This window comes from Scatophagus argus, chromosome 5 (genome assembly GCF_020382885.2).
Source record: "Scatophagus argus isolate fScaArg1 chromosome 5, fScaArg1.pri, whole genome shotgun sequence".
NCBI classification, from domain to species: domain Eukaryota; kingdom Metazoa; phylum Chordata; class Actinopteri; family Scatophagidae; genus Scatophagus; species Scatophagus argus.
Genome location: NC_058497.1, coordinates 4,516,171 through 4,534,295, shown reverse-complemented (window position 1 = coordinate 4,534,295; position 18,125 = coordinate 4,516,171). Strand labels below are relative to the sequence as shown.

Below are 18,125 nucleotides of genomic sequence, written 5' to 3'. Positions count from 1 at the left end.
AGACGAGGTGTGCATCTGTTAAATAAAAACGTCTCTTCCATTCTAAGGTCTCATTCCACTTGACTTCAGCACATTTGCAAGAGGCAGAGAGAGGGGCTGACAAATGAGCCACAGCCAGGAGTCAAACCTGTGGCTACTATAGAGGACAGACAGCCTCAGTACATGGGTCACATGCTCTACCAACTGAGCTATGCCACTTTTAATTTCAAACTAATAAGGTGCTGAACAGACACTCTGGATACTGTCAACTACATGATGTATTGTAGGGTTATTCTTCACTATTATTGCTAAAGATTCAAAAAATTACCAACCAGTCCAGCCAAGTCACACTTAGTCCCAAATAATCAGACAAATCTAATTTGTCTGGACAAAGCAAGACTGTGTGTGTGTGTGTGTGTGTGTGTGGGTATAAGGATGTGAACAGAGGCTGGGTAAAGAGAGACCAACATGGATGGTGACAAGTTCAAAAAGAGGACACACACACACACACACACACACACACACACACACACACACACACAGCCAGCAAACTGCACACTCGACATTCACAAAACACCAATTAACTTCACATTTACATCAAATCTAGAGAAAGAGAGAGACAAAGATGGAAACAGAGGGAAGAGGTGGAGAGAATATTTGTAATTAATCCGCCATGTTCTGATTGGTTGCTCAGGGCCAAGCTTCATTAGCACCAGTTCAACTCTCTTCATCACAGCCACATGACGAGGAGCATGAATCACCATGGAAGAGCTCAGCAAGGATAGAAAGGAACAGGTGGTAGCTGTTCTGTGCGAGAGGGTCGATGTGTTAAATGTGTCGTGAGTGTGCCTCACACCTGCCTGTGTGCGCTCACTCAAGAGCGGCTTGTAAGAAAAAGGCCAAGTGCCTATTAGTGAAAAATGTGGTTGCGGTATAGAAGGACGTGTGTGTGTGTGTGTGCTAGCTTGTCTAGTGACAGGGTGCTGTAATGCCTGCTGATAACCAGCGTTTGGTGCATCAAAGCACCTTCCATCTTGCTTTCCAATCTGTCAGCGCAGGGACCGCTGTGCCTCGGCTGCCAAGAGCAGCGCTCATCAACTCCATCAGCGGCTGAACACTGCCAAGCTTCTGTTTAATTATACTCCATCAACAGTAAACTAACAGCAATTAGGAGGCAGGCAGGCGACAGGGAGAGCTACTGTAAGTCTGGGGTGATGAACTGAAGACAAAGCCAGAGATGAATCTTGTACAGTGCTGTGATTTCGCAAGAGAGGACGCCATGTTGGAAACTGGTCTACAAAAAAAAAAAACGTAATGAAACAGTTAATTAGCAGGATAAATGCCGTTAGCAGGCTTCTCATTTTCAGCCATGCTAGCAGCATGCCGATGTCAGTCTGTCCACCACTTTGGTCCACACTGAATTATCTCAACAAGTGCAGGATGGGTTGCCATGACATTCTGTACAGGTATTCATGTTTCTCAGAGGAAAAATCCTACTGACTTTGGTGACTTTTCCTCTTGTGCTGTATACTTCTTTATGACCAACTACCTGCAAAAATAATTCCACTCCGGCACTTCTTCATGCCTCTTGGCACATAGAGAGCAGTGTTTTCTCTTACTCTGCTGTCTGTTGGACTGGTCCAAAGACTAATCATCATCTCCCCTCTCAGAGCAGTAGGTCTTATGTCGTTTTCCAGATTTAGTCCCTCGTGGTGAGTATCAAGTATTTGCCTTATCCCTGTGCCGTCTGCGTGCATGTGATGTACTGTGATGCAGTACTGCATTGCTATGTATTAGCGAGGTATGGACTGATTATTGATTACTCCTGAAATGGGTGCGTGTTGGGACTGGATGGACCCAATGAGCATCAGATCTATTGAACTTTTCAAGTTACACACAATATGAAGTGAGACTAAAAAAAAAGTCAATGCTGCACAACTGTAAGCTAAGAATGAGCCCGGAAGCTTTAGCATGGGAGGGCTGTGAATATACTCCTAGAACGTGGACTTACAGGGCATAACTATGGTTCACACCACCAAAGTGGTTAAAAAGAATTTAACACATTGTTTTGGACCGACGAGGGAAGTAGCCATCTGGCTTCCTTCTCACCTACGCTAAGAGTTGCATATGAGCAGTGCCGTTCTTAACTTCTGAGAAAATGGTGGCAAGGTAAGATGTGTATGAGCTGAAGCACAAGCAAATATTTTAATTATCCTGGAAACAGGAGCTGGCAGAAGATGTGGGAGATACTCTAATTATGTTTTGCGCAGTTTGCTGCAGGTTTGAGAGCAAACATGACATGCCAATTAACTGTGGTCTTTGTTGTATTTAGAAGACCCTTGCTTTGTTGCATTCCCGCTAAAAACAACTGTCTTACAGTGTCGACCTCCTCTGGCACCTCCTGATGCTTGAACAGAGGGCTGTTGGCGGCTAGTCATTGTGGATATTCAACAGTGGAAAATGTGCTGATGACACAGCATGCATGCATAAACACTGAGGCAGTCAGCCACGATGTGGTAGATCAGCACTGACAGCAAATAAGAACCAGACATCATCTAGTCAAACCACAACACGGTGATGATGATGACACGGGCGGGTGTGGTGATCACTGGGTGGTGAACTGGTCTGAAGAGGAAGGGATCAGCATCACACCATACCCCTTTTTGTTATGACAAACATCTGCATGAGGAACACTGAGCCAGTGTATTCCTGCAGCCACCCGCAGCAGACACTAAGTGAGGCACTGTGTCACAGCATGTGAGGGGAGCTTATACAAATAGGAGTATTTGAATGCTGGTTTAGATAGATAGATACTTCATTGATCCCGAGGGAAATTCAAGCTTAAGTTTAATATGTTTGGACTGATCTGCAACCAAACATCATTTGACTTTTGCAGATATTTGTATTGACCAAGATGGAAAAGTCACTCAGGTCAAAGTAATCAGATCACCATTTACAGATCCATATCAATAATTAACACTGTTTAAATTAAGTCATTTCCTTGTAACAGAGTCACACATTAAGATTATTCTCTCCTTCCACAGTAAATGGCAAAAGAAAGAATAAATGGCACAAAATACAGACAAAGGTGATTTACAACTGCCTGTTTGCATGGTCGAAGTCATACCTAATCATGTCATTTAATCAGCATCTTAATTTGCCACACCTGTCAGGTGGACTGATTATCTCGGCAAAGGAGATAATCAGACAAACAGATTCTAACAAATTTGGGCTCAAGATCCCATCCCAGGGAAACAGGTCTTTTGAGTGATTAAGAAAATCTTTTGATTCAACTTGTGAAAAATGGGAGCAAAAATGAAAGTGTTCCTTTCAATTTTTTTGTCAAGTGTATTACAGTGCATGAAGTTATGATACTCTAGGACAGAAAGTATGACAGTTCAGTCTCTAGTTTTGCTGCACTGGACCTTTCTCTTCAGATCACCGTTATTGATTACTGAGCTTTCTACTTATTAAAGCCAGAGAAGGAGACACAGACACACGCACACACACACACACACACACACACACACACAAAGCCTTGTAAACAATTAAGCAGAAACACTAGAGCAGCTGTCTAAGCACACCAGTGTAGTGCACACACATCATTCAGACAAGGTGAAAGACATTTAAAAAGGCTGCAGACGGCTGCACAGTGAAAGCTTTTCAGCAGCCAAGGTAAATGGGACCGCTTGTTGGAGTATTTAGTGTTGTGTCTGGATCTTTTTCACGGCACGTAGTTGATATAACAACAAGATCACCTTTATCAAAGATGTGCTTCAGATAAAAGCAGCGGAAAATCTCATCATCCACAGTCAAACATACAGCTGATAGTGAACTGAACATCCGCTGATGTGTCAACTCTGACTTTGTAGCTTTATCGTGCCACATCAAGGTGACTTGGCTTTGTTTGTCCACTCGTTTGAACCAGGTGAGCTCAATTAGAAGGAAAAGGAGAGCTCACACTGACAGTGACAAAAGAAAAGATAATCCATACGTGCGAACGTATAAATGCTCCCCCACCCACTGCAGAAAGTGGTGGTGTAGTGTTTGCCGATCAAGCGGCAGATATGTTCAACTTATTCCTTTTGACTTGATTCCTTTACATTTTGAAATTTGTTCATATCCATCGTAAAACATAAAAAACAATCTCATCATACAGCAGCCTCTGCACATTTCACAAATTAAAATCGTGAAATAACAAAGAAAAGGAATGTCCACGAAATAGCTGGAAATATTGCATTTCAGACTTTTTGCTTTCCAAGGAAAGATGGGCATGGGAAAACAGAAAGTCAAAAGTGCCACGTTCATGTGGGTGGCAACAGTAAACACTTGTTAAGCATACTAGTGTATGATGTATCCCTTCTTTAAGAAATGTCAGGTATTAAGTTAAAGTTTAAAATTCTGATTAGCTATAAAGGTATAAAAGTATTGAATATGTAAATTTGGTTTGTTAAATATTTTTTCCTAATCGTCAGTTCTGTGACAGGCGCCTCACATCGGGCTGTGTGGCTGTCTTCACTTTGTGACTGGCAGTTTAGAGTTTGACAGCGGAGTCATACACTGATGAGTGCGTCCACATGGCTTTGAGAAGACAGACATTTTAGGGGGAAAGCTGGCCGACTAATTATTCAGTTGGTCTAATTTTAAAGCCACTGTGAAAAGGACTTGCGCCAGTATATGTCCACAGCCCTGCTGGTTATTGCAGTTAGCATTACAGCCCCAAATATCTGGTTCAGCTCTGAATATGGCACAGTTACCAGCAAGCCCCTGTGTCGTGTTTACTGCTACTGCAGAGGAATAAATCACATTCATGTACGCCGTTGTTTTTCATCCTTTGACTGCAAGACGAAATTATTTAGTGTGGTGCCCTTTTTGTGTGTGCACCTTAATCGAAAGATAACTTTCATTCTCTAATGGAAAGAGTTAACGGAATTATTTCCTTGAACTGTAGCACAATATGATATTACAGTTACTTTATTCTGCATCTGCAAAGGTGAACTGATGAACTGAACTTATTTAGTGGCTGAACACAAACACAGGTTCATGGCCCTGAAACCTCTCCAGTGCAACATTCCATTTATGTTACCTTCACTTATTTACGAAAGCACATCTGACAAATGCAAACCTGTGGCACCTAGGCTGTAACAGACAAAGCAATCAAAAAAAGTAAATAATCTGCAGATTGATCAATTGCAAAAATAATCATTAGCTGCAGCCTGGTGGAAGGGGATTTGCTGATGTCAAAAAGGTTCAAGTCAATGCTGGTTGTCAAACTGAAGTAAAGTAAGTGGGACACAGTGAGTGATTACAAGTGGTGACATTTTCTCATAAAGTATGATACTCTGTAGAAAATGGCTGGCCAAAGAGGCAAAACATCTTCAGTTCCCTCAGCTCAGTGGATATTTCATTTTGACTTGACAGAAAAAAATTAACCGACAGCCTTAATGAACTTTGTGGTTTTCATTCATACTTAAAGCCCTGAATTGATTTTTCACTACTGATTAATGACTAACAATCTACCCGCCTTGGAGCTCTGTTTACCATCTGTTCTCTAATCCATATATTTAAGGACACAAGAGGGGAGGACATAATTGTATGGTACTAATCAAGAGACACGCCCCAACACTTGAAATTCATCTCTTAATCTATTGAACCATCGAGTTTATTCTCTCGTTCCATTCTCTCAGTGGTTAATCATGAGCCCGAAACCAGCCAGTGTGATCAATGCATCTTAGAACAAAAAGCACATTCCTCCTTTGGACTCACCTGCAGACACAGTCAACACTTCTGTCTTGTGAAGTGTTTGCTAAATTCACAGTTATTGCACACAGTTTTATTTAGACCTTAAAATTCCTCCACACAACAAGCCCTGACTGAGGACATTCATCACGGCTGTTTGTCCAATAGGTAAATAGAGGTGATCAGGTCATGTTGGCAAAGGCGAAAAGAACAAAAAAAGCAAAGCTGATCTTTTATAACAGAGAAACAAAAACCATTAGAGGCTTTTGATGCTTATCTACAACAAAAGCCTGCCTATTCACAACTTAGCTCTGAACAAATGTTATGCAAGTACCCCTTTCTTCACACACGTAAAAGCAAGAGTCAAGGAGTTGTTGACCTGTCTTGCAAAAATAAAAAAGACTTTACCCACAAGGCGTGATGGAGTGATAATGAAATAAAGGAGCGGAGGGGACAAGTAAGGGGAAATTTCCACTACGACAACGAGTAAGCAGACATCAAACGGACACGGCCGGGGCTACATAAAGTCTAATTACCACAGCACGGCAAACAACACAAGGTTACAAATTACCCTGTGCCACAGCAAGACAGATGGGCACAACACACACACACAAACACAGGGCAAAATATGCACTCACAGATTATTACGTTTTCTGTGCTTCTCTATCCAACACTTTCACTTCCTTGTTGCTTTGTTCACACACATTTCTGATCAGAAACCAGAAGACAGAAAAACATGACACAGCCAAGAGGGGATTAAAACACGGAATAAATGGTTTTACAGCTCCTAAGTGTCAGAATGGAACACCACCATAAACACATCAAACTCAGCGGTTATTCTTTACCCTGTGTTTTCATGACTCGTATCTGAGCTGCTGAGCATCATCTATAATCTAAACATGTAACATGCAAGTGGGACACAGGCAATGTTGACACACCACCACAAGCTCTGGGATAGATGGTCACAAGCCTCCAGACAGACCATATCACCTTACCCACACACACGCCATTACCCAGCACATTCATACCGCCTGGTAATAACAATAACAAGCCATCAGAGCCGGGAAGTGAGACAAAAGGGGGAGGCACGACAACCCCGTGTGCCCACCGGGGATGGGATGAGGAGGAGGAGGAACATAAAACGTGACGAATTAAGACTCCCAGGCAATGACGAGGCATCACGAGTGTAATGACACCAGCCGAATGATGCCATTCAACCTCAGAAAAATGTCCCTGGCTCCACAAGCACTACCTTGCAAAATATCACATAATCCCTTCTAAATTAGCTCAGGCTGATGTTGGACCGCTGGCACTCAACATCAGGAAGACGGATCATCCCGAGCTGCAGTGTGACGGTGGGGTTAGGTGTTACTGTCTATACAACTCGCCAAATGTGCGAAATACTCTCCACGGGACATCTGGTTTGTATGTGACTTGTATTGGTTGCAGGCATGTGTCTTGTATTGCCTTGTATTTGGTGGGTGTTACTGTTGTCATTTAAATTACACTGATCAAGTAGGCCAAGCTCATTGGTTAGCATTATATGTAAGGAAGACAAATGAGAAGACAAAAGCTTTAAAAAGGGGACATACCACTGATTAAGTATTGCATTCCCAAAAAGTTGAGGGACGTCATATTAAGAATCATCAAAATCGGAAATGAGAAGCGAGAAACTTTTCCAGTTGAAAGCCAGTTAGAACTTGTCCGATCCATAGGAATCATGTAGCCCCCTCAGCTTGTCGATTACAAGGGCACTGACTGCAATTTTCTTGGCAGATTCTGATTTCTGATTTTTTTGTAAGTGTTTGTCAATTTTGGTTTTCTTTCTAAGAACTATAATTGACAGCAGCAACTTTTGCTCAATGCACAATTAAAAAAAAAAAATTCAATTCAATTCAATTCAGTTTATTTATATAGCACCAATTCACGACAAAAGTTAGCTCATGACACTTTCCAATTAGAGCAGGTCTAGACCACTTTACAATTTACAACTTTACAATTTCATCTCTAACTTTATCTGACATACTTTATTTTATCAAACAAAAGCAGGTGCAGCAGACCTCTATAACAAAACAAATGTCAGTTTCTTATGAATTCACCAGGGCTGAGGTAATTTATAAGATTTCTGAAGCCCCTATTCTCAATTTTGGGGAACGACTGATCATCCAGGGCCATGAATTCCACAATTTTCCTCTGAATTGCTTTGGTCTTTTCACAGCTCAGACCAAGGAAAGACAGGAGAGGCTGCTGGCTTGTGTCTGGCACTGAGCTCTGTCCATTACCAGTGATAGCATGTTTTTCTGTCAGTTGCACATGGCAGAACAACAATGTCTAACTCATGCATTTATGCTGCAGGAAAATTGCAACAAAAATGAGTCATGATGAAGAGGAAGATAAGTTCATGGCAGGAAGAAAGATTACGAGAGTGCTGTAATGTTTAAAAAATGAAAACTTCAAGGAAGTTGAATATGCTCAAAAATCTGTGCAACATGAGTTTAAATTCAATGAGTTGATCCACAACAGCTAATTGTCAAACTACAGTCAGCTCCACTTGCCCGTTCCAGCTTCCAGTCAGAAAATCCCTTTACATGTACATATGGAAAATGTGTGGAGAAAGGGTGAACCATGGTGAAGTCACCACGGAATCACAAAAGTTGTAGTGAAAGGTTTGCACCCGTTTGCAACAGTAGAAGAGCCAGAACTTTAGTTGGTTACTTTCTTTCTTAGAGGTTAGTTATCTGGCAGACACGAGCTGCGTAACTGATCTCCCAATACAAAAAAACGGCTCAGGAATCAATGAGGAAATCTATAAAACATCAGACCGATAAGCAGAACTGATAATGGCTGTGGTATCAATAAAATCTTAATGACTCCCAGCACTAATCAAAAGACAACTTATTATTAAATATTAAATATTATTTTGCTTAACCAAAAAATACAGCCAATTCCAAAGAAGTCAGAAGACACTGTGCGACTGTCAACTGTTCAACCCAAGTTAAGTCCATTTCTCTGTGTCTCTGGTAATCGCTACATCAAACATGCTAATTCCCTTGGAACGGAAACACGCTCTAAATGGAGTTGCTCTCTTAAAATAAAGTTTCATTGCCAACACAATACTGACATGTAGCACTGCTACGAGACATAAACGGTCTTAGTGTCTCGCTTGTCATTGACTCCCAGCTGAAGCTATTATACAACACCTAATAAAACTTAACCTTTGATCACCAGATGGTCTATTTATTATTTCATATTATTTCAAGTACACTGTGTTACAAAAACATGTGCACAAAACAGTGAGTTTATTGCTAACCTTAGTTCACCAATAAAACTGATACCTGGTCTGTTATTGTCTGCCATTTTTCTACTAGATAGACAGATACTTCATTGATCCCGAGGGAAATTCAATACTATACTGACTATCAAATATACTGAATTTATTTTTATCTGTTCTGGAAGATTTTCTTTCAGCAGTTATTATGTAATTACTGGTTCATAGATAAATGATCTGCAAAGGACTCATCTTCTAACAGTGAACAGTGGGGCCTTTTAACCAATGCCAAGGCTCTTCAGGCTTTCACACAGGCTGCCACCGACATTAATATTTGAAGGCCAACATAAGTAAGCTTTGAATGTAGATGCTGTTTGCTGACACTTAGAATCAAGAATCAAGAGTCTTTATTGTCATTATGCAAGCATAACGAAATTTTGTGCAGATTCTCGCCACACTTAGGGCTCTTAAGGTGGCTTGCTTCAATGCTAAAAATGTCTGATTCCAAAATTCTTTCATCTTTTAATCTTAAAGAAGCCTCTGAAACAGTGTTTAGATGATCATAGTACACTGACACCCAGGAAAATAAGGATCAGAACATCCGTGTATACTTGTGTAATCCCACTTCACAGTTTAGCATGAGGTATATAGACACAGTATATATTATGCAATTCAGGATAAATACTGAAACTGCATCATCCCACACAAACAAGCACAAATGTGACTTCAGGTTGTAGCAGAAATTGCCTGAAACAAGCTTGATACAAATACAAACAGATGCATCAGTCTGATGTTAAACAACAATATGTTGAGGCTGGTTTTATTTTGTGAGCGCTTTTTACTCCTGGTGCTGCCAACATTTCTGTAGTCAGCCTTTCAGCCTGTTACAGCCAAAATACACTGGCCTCTTTGAGCACCCACTGCCCACAACAAACCCACACAACCACCATGACTGCCAATATCACACAAAGACACCATGTTACTACAACCCACAGCGAGGAGATGGGGGGCACAGAGAACTCATTTATGTTAATAGAGGTTATTCTCCTACTATAGTTATTTTTATTTGATTCTATTTTGATGCTTACACAATTTTATTCATGTAACAATCGAATGAATGCAATGAGGAGAACTGGGAGAAAGGAGGTGTGGTCAGATTTTGTGCAAAGAGAGCTGCTTGCATGTTCCTGTCAGAGAGCCGGAGGAGCCGAGCACGAGACCCCACCAGGGTGACAGAGTGTCCAGCGCTGAATCAGCAGGACGCACATTGTGTAATCTCTCACATAAACACACACACACACAGCAGATTAACAGCACACTGAGAGGCGGGGGGGTCTTTACAAAGAAACTTTTTCAAGAAAAGGAAACAGAGGCCCAAAGAAGTGCTACAGTTGTGGCTCCTCTTAATTTAAAGCCTCACTGCCACTGAATGGGTCCAGTTGGCCTATAAAACTAGTCTCTTCAAACAGCAGATTCTTTAGGCTTGACAGAAGCATGTCAGGAAAAGCTCAACTACACACTTCCAAGCACACACAGTACTTGGGACTCCCATGCCACACTTAATTATCCTGAGGGACACACCTCAAATCTGTGCTCCTCAAAGTGGGATTTACAGGAGGAAACTCTGGGGGTCCTTTAGGATAAACAAAATGATTAATAGTGTAATTTCTCTAAATTATAAATTATAATACCTAGTTCCACAGTTTACTGCTGAATATCAACCTAAAAAAGAGCCTTTCTGGAGAGCCCCATTACAAAATTGTCAACTGGGCATCCACAGGCTCTGATCTGCGTGTTTGCAGGCCTGTGACACACAAATGTTTGAGAGCCCCCTGCTGTATAAAACAGGGCTAATATCAACCCATTCACTCAACAGTTTCATTTCGTTGACTGTGCATAGATGATGAATATTAGGTTAACTTGTAAAGTCTAAATGCAAATTCATTCACTGTTCACACCTGGGGACCCTGTGGTAGCTGACACAGCAGAGGAAACATGCATTTCCTCTTACAACGCATCATGCATGTACATGCACACAGCAGCACTTCTCAGCATCCAAGCTGCTGAACAACAATGAATTGATCTATTGTCATATGGTAGCGGCTGATTATCAATGTAGCCTACACATGCAGTAACCCCAATGACTAATATGCTGTTTGTGTGAAGATGACATCATCTTCTTGCACTTAGTACGATGGTAGACAGATTACGTGGTTCAGAATGCACATATTAATTAGCAATTTCCATTCAGAAATCTGTGAATGAAGGGCTCATTTGCTTTTAGACAAATATGCACATCTTATAAAACATGACTTCAGGCCTTTTACAACTTTTTGAGAGCCTATTGTGAATTCGGCTAATCTATTAAACGCCGAGCAGCTCTTCATTTCATAGAAAAATCACCTGTGAAAACCTTCACGCTGCTCGTTACCGCCCACCATAGTGTCGTTTGGTTGGACTAAGGCTGCGTGTGAAAAAGGCGAATCGGCTGGAAAGCTGATCATTTTGCTACATAAACACAAGCTTAATGAAATAATTTGCATGCCGAATTTATCAGTGCATGTTTGAAATTCAAATCAGACATAAAGTTATTTTTAATCATTTAATCAATATTCTTAAAGAGTATGGAATATTGACAATGGAGTTTGGAATAAATCTCACTACCTGTATCGGTATAGCCAAATTCAGATGTTATGACAGCAACCCCTTTCACTAGCCTGTCTATGTTTCTCTAAAGTAACGGATAAAAACATTCAATGTGTGGTCGTGTCATACAATTTAGAAATCTGCCTTTAATTACTTATGTCACCTCAAAAGTACAAAAACGGGCTATTAAGTACTTAGAGACACACAAGCCACATACAGCGGCTTCCGACACCGCAAACCTCACTCACTTGAGTGGAGGTGGAACTTGGTTTAAAATCTGACAACTTCGAGTTGACTCTTGCTAGTAGAGAAATGCACACACTCCAATCGAAACTTTCCGAATCACAGAGACACACTGCTTGATTCGGCACACACATGTTAAACAAACATGCATATATGTGAGTTTTATTACAACTTTTGACCACACTCTCACTGCTTGCTATCGTGTAGCTAGTACCAGATGTGTAAATACAGACAGCGTGGAGTTGAACGATTTGTCAGTGGAGTCTGGCTTCCCTCTTGCAAGAGGACTGACTGTGTGACCAGTGCACAAAGTTCAGAGCAGCAGCAAGTAAAACTTACCAGAGTTTGCTCATACTGCAGCGCCCGCTGGTCTGACCCGTCCCCTGCCATGGCTCTGCTCTGTCTGTCTGTCTCTGGCCGGTGACTTGGTGAACTCTTTTCAGATTCGAAGTGAGAGGAAAGCGATATTTCTCTCTGTGCTCGGTGATTAAAGCATTGGACTGACTTTAGTGTCTGTATAGGAGTTCACAAAGGGAACTCCAGCTACAGAATGCGTCCCGGTTATAGTAAGTTCCTTCATTTTATAGCTTCAAGTCCCCAGCAAGAAACACACTGTGAGGCGGGACTTAGGTGGTTTGAAGTGGAATCGACCCTCCCACCTGGAACTACTGTCAATCATGCCTGAGGGATTTATGCTTTCCGGGTTGTGTAAAGTTTCTCACATTTTAGAATCATTTATTTATTTATTGACAGTCAGTCACATATGGGTAAACATAAGCCAAATTTGTGGTGACTTATCTGAGTCTAGATGTAATACTCGTATGTTGATGATTAACTACTTTTTAAAAATTACACACACACACATGTACATATATATTTTTATAACTATATATATATTTATATATACATATGTGTGTGTGTGTATGATGAATGAATATTTTGTAACTTTACCTAAGTTATATGGCACAAGGTGGACTGTCACTAATAAAGTTTGTATGTAGAGCATACTGTCTTTGGTGAACTTCTGATGAGATCAGAGTTTAGCCACAAACAAATCAGAATTTCAAAAAACTTCCATGCTTTTCACTTTCTTAATATCTACTGCTTAGCACAAAATTAGAAACTGATGTTCTTGGTTCCCAGATGACATGTCCTAGTGACTTTGGTGATCCCCTCACTTTTCAGCTCCCGCGTCAGGAGCTGTTAAAGTTTGTGTTCCAACAGTCATTAGCCAGACTGCCATTAAATGAGGTGCACACATTCATGTTCTACACAGGATGAACTGTAATCACTTTGATTATCACTTAACGTTTCAGCTGGTGCCATCATCAGGTCAAATTTTACATTGTTAGCATTTGTTATTTTGTACATCTCACGAAAAGAGGAAAAGTTTTTGTCCAATATTTCAGTTTTAGCATACTGACATAAGCTAAAGAAAGAAGGTTAATACAGTGAATAGTTAACTCAAACCACCAGTGTGCCTCAGTATAGCCTCACAAAGTCACTAGCATGTCTGTTAATTCTGACATTTCAGTTCAAAACTATTGTTGAGCAGATAAATGAGGTGCACATATAATTTTGTAATATAATACACCAATATGAGAGTATAATCGTATTTTAAATGTTATGAAATAAAAGTCAGATAAACAACATTGACCTGAGGTGAAACCACAATAGATCAGTGGACAGAAAACTGCTGCTGCACTGCTCTGTGTGGCTTTCAGACTCTGAGATGTTCTCAACTCAAGATAACTGCTGGCCCCAAGGAAAGGATATGTCACTGAGGTCAAGCACACACTTGATATAATCTGTTTTCAGAAACGTGATACTGAGAAACTGAACTATTTGATGTTTTTTTGCAGTGATGTGAATATACAGAGAACCTATACATAGCTGTCAGGAGGGACTACAACTTGTACAACTTGTTTTTGTACAACTGTATAAAAATAACACACTCAAGCCCACAAAGACATTTCACACTGCATCAGAATATGTGTGTGTTGGATAGAGTAAGTTAATCATAAGAATAACTCTGCTTTGTGTGAATCTTGTTTGAAAGTACAGGCATTTGTAGTTTAATCTCACGTCTTCTTGAGTTTCTCTCTTCAAGGTTATTCAAGGACTCTCATTCTTGAAGCTCATGACAGCTTAACTCCCTCTCAATGGAAAATGACTGGCCATCATTAGAAGAAACATTGATGATCAACACATTCATTCATTTTACACCACTTACTTAGATCCAGCAGGGGGGGAAAAACAACAAATTCAAAGAATATTTTTTTCCTAGACACATCCTCCAGCTCTTCTCAGGGTATCATAAGGCATTCTCAGGCCAAAAACATCCATAAAGAGATGTTCAGAAGCTATCCTGATAAGATGCCTATGAAAATTATCCAATGGAGGTCCATTGGATAATTTTAATGCAGCACAGCATTAGACAATTAGAGATGAACTGAATGTTTACAGAGTTGCAAAAATAAATCATGCAAAAGAAAATCAGCCATGTGTTTTCGCAATATTTTTTTTTCAGTCTGTCTAATAATGATAAATAAATGAGCCCTGTGCTCTGTACCTTGTACAGGCTGACGTGCATGCTAGAAGATTAACTGGCTTCTATGTACCTCCCTATTAGCAGATTCAAAATAATAGGCACTGTCCTCTGTTACATCCTCAGGAGCACAGTGACCATGGTCGATTTGACCTAGTCTTGTTATTACAATAAAAATTTTTATCTAAATCTTTACCTGGATTTAGAGTCTTTTCACCATAAATGCATCAAGACTTTCTGCATGCTGATGCTCCACCACATACAGACGGTGACCTTTTAATATTTTTCACCCCTGCCCCTCACGCAGCCTGATTGGACATCAAAAGCTTACCATTAATCCTAATTAATCCTAAACTGCTGTAGTGTGCTGTGACCTCCACACTGGAGAAACCCGTGGAACAAGCAGGACTACATCACTGACTAAAAGTTGATTTTTAAGGATGGATTCAAACCTTTTCAAATCTGTTTTAATTCTAACTCTTCTTCCAATATGCATGTATGCTCACATGTAGTATGTACACTGAAAGACTCAAAGGTAACTGTAAATCAGTCCTCCCCCTCGTTACAGCTATGGCGTGATACCTTTGCACAGGGACTACACTGAGAAAAACATTCTTTCAGTGTATAAATACATTCTAAAGTGCTGATGCTAATATGAGGTTTCAACTGTCAGAATTCGGGGCTATTTGGCTATTTTTGAGATTTGCAATGTTTTAAATGCAAAATTCCATCTCTGTTTTTCTCCAGACAGTGTGTCATACCCGAGCCATGGTGGACGGATACTTACTGGGGCAAAACACCAACAGACCTGAATGCAACTGCAATGATGAAGATAATCAGTTCAGCTAATTCTGAGCCTCATGCTAGCTTTGGCTAAATTTAGTTTCTGGCAACATTTTTGCACAGAATGTAGAAAATAGCTTTATTTTTTGTTTTTATTTTTTTTAATGGTGAAGGCATACTCCAAAGCCAGTAAGGAATGGAAACATTATGTTATCAGTGTTGTATTAAAGGCTAACTTAAAACAATAGTCAGTGCTCATTTGGACATTAAAACAGGTTTCGCTGGCAGTAATCATTTCTCGTGTTCACATGGCTAATGTTGCAGTCATTTTAGAATAAGTGTTTGAATAAGGTGTTGTGGGGAGAGAAGAACGACTGTGATGTTTTGTTTAAGTGGGGAACAGAAAGTCAACATCCAAAAGTGGTGAGTCAAAATAAAGGAGATGGAAAAGTACTTGGTATTAGAAGCGGTATTAGAAAGTGTTGTCAATATTAGACTCGAGTACCACAGCTCTGAGACACATAAAACGTGAATCTCATATTCCTTTGCTTCCACTCTTGTTCTCTTCTATTTAATGCATAAGACAATGTTGGTCACATCCATATCAAGGCTAATGCAATCCATCAGCAGCCCTAATACAAAGCTAATAGCTTTTGTTTGACTGTTTGACAGCTTATTTGTTGGAGGCTTGCAACAGACTGGACCACCATGCCAGGGAAAACACACTTATAGAATGGCAAATTAGACAACTGACAGCAAAGGCCCAGGAGGGATTGATGATCATTTCTCTTTTATAAGCTCGCTATCTGGGTGTTTTATGTACCGTATGTGTCATGTCTGTGTGTCCCCTAACTAAGTTTTTTTAATGGTAAATTATTCACTTCCTAAGCAAACTTACCATATTAGGATATGGAACTGCAGCAGCATTCCAGAGTCAATAAACTATTAGCTAATTCAAACAATGACTAAATAATGGAGTGTGTTGCTCAACAGAATAGGCATATCCCTGGAGTGGTAATTGGAGAATAGAGGTCAATGAGAGGAAGAGGCCCAAGCAGTGACACAGCTAAAATCCATTCAACTTTACCTCTGTGTGTGTGTGTGTGAGAGTGAAAGTGTGAGAGAGAGAGAGAGAGACTCAGGTAGGCCAGCCCGTTTTTGACAGGAGCCGCTCAGCTGTGACTGTCCAGCTCAGGCCCCAGATTATTCCTTTTCACATGGTCTGTGTTGACAAGACGGATGAGTCCAGCTGGATGAAAAGCCCGCCACAGTTCGCTGTTTCTAATCCTCTTTTGATTTCTGTGGAAGACCCATCTGATATCCTCCAGCAGGTCTCTCTGCTCCTCAGTAGCCAGGGACAGAGTCAGATTTTTTTACCCTGTTGGCCCTCGGTGGTAAAAAGTAACTAAGTACATTTACTCAAGTTAATTACTAGTTATTCTGTACATTTTTAACCCCCTGATTTTTTTTTGTTTCTTAAAGTATGAGCCTTGATTAAATGGTTGCCATGTCCATTTAACTTACAATAAATTGTACACTTTAAGCAATTTGGCATTTATAAATCTCTTTTCATAGACATGTGAAATGTGTAAAAACCAGAAAAATTAAACACACATAAAATGTAAATATAATGTAATGTAGTGTAAATGAGATCAGCGAACATTTCTCTGGTGAAAAGGCATTTTTAAACATTTTTTCACCATCTGTTTGGAGATGTTATTTGAACACTGACATTTAGACCACATATTACCAGGATTTGCAGTAGTGAAAGTTTTCATCCTATCCTTTCATCTTATGTGCAGGTAATAATCTGTCATCATTTTGGAGCCCACAAGAAACCTTGCTCAATCTAAACCTATTATGAACGATTTTTTAAACCCCTTTTAAACTTTCAAATGACCACTTTAAAGTGAAATTGTAAAAGTAGTTCTGGTTTAGGATGACGACTAGCCAAACACCAGCACATTGCAACTTATATATACTGTATATAGTCATACTAAAATATTAACAGTTTCCGCTTTAAAGGACAGTTGACCACAATAGCTAAAATAAAAACCCTGATTTTTCCTCTTATCAATAGCACATTTTATCCTTCTAGATTGTGTTGGTGTGAATTGCTGAGCTTTGGAGATTTTTAACCCATAAAAATGCCTGTCTTCTGCTTCGTACATAGAACTGCTTACAACAATGTTTGTCGATTATCTTTAGTAACCAGGCCATGTTTTCCTTTTTTATTTATTTTTTTCCACAATGAGTACCACAATGTTGCAACTCCCGCCAAAATAATCTAGATGAATAAATATAGGCACCAACACATTCTCATCTGAGATCATCACATATTCACACTTGGCCAACAAGTCTTAACATGTGCTTGATATGAAACGCCATGTCAGTTAAGTTTAGGCACAAAAACGACATGATTAGGTTTGGAAAAACATTTACATGACCCATCATGCAGCCCTGGCCTCCTCGGCTTGGGACTTTCTTGCACTGTAAATTACATCGCTACATTTCTCTGATTGTCTACTAATGATGGGGATGTGTTTGCATTGGAAATACATTAAAGCCTGGTGTGCCTCTAGGGTACCTTCTGTGCCTGGATGAGACACTGAGAAACGTGACTAAAAGGCAAAAAAAGGGCCTCAGAATGAGATCAGACACATTAATAGCATTACAAGTACAAGGAAGAATGTGTATTTAGTACTACCTTCAATTCTGCTCGGTTTAGTTTTCCTACATTTAGGTAAAATAATCAGAAATACACAACACAACAGAAGAAAGTGTCCTCAGTTATCACTTTTACTCTCAAACACTTAAAAGAAACAAACATCTGATTTCAACTGTGTTCACATCCTGCCTCCTACTAACACTGGTTAGTGGTTTTTATAATCGTGACCACAGTCTGTCTCTACTCTTGAT

At 40.1% G+C, this 18,125-nt stretch overlaps 1 protein-coding gene across 3 annotated transcripts in view; it reads right to left on the bottom strand.

The window, feature by feature from the left end:
- The window catches only part of clcn2c (chloride channel 2c), a 135,652-nt gene extending 123,134 nt beyond the window's left edge, over positions 1 to 12,518 (bottom strand). For 2 of the 3 annotated variants that reach the window (XM_046388451.1, XM_046388452.1), the window contains exon 1: positions 12,215 to 12,517. In XM_046388451.1, coding sequence (XP_046244407.1) covers positions 12,215 to 12,265 — 51 coding nt within the window. In that variant the 5' untranslated portion in view covers positions 12,266 to 12,517. Of the gene's footprint in view, positions 1 to 12,214 lie in introns of all 3 variants that reach the window. The other variant, XM_046388449.1, reaches the window with a different exon arrangement.
- Positions 12,519 to 18,125: the final 5,607 nt, after the last annotated feature.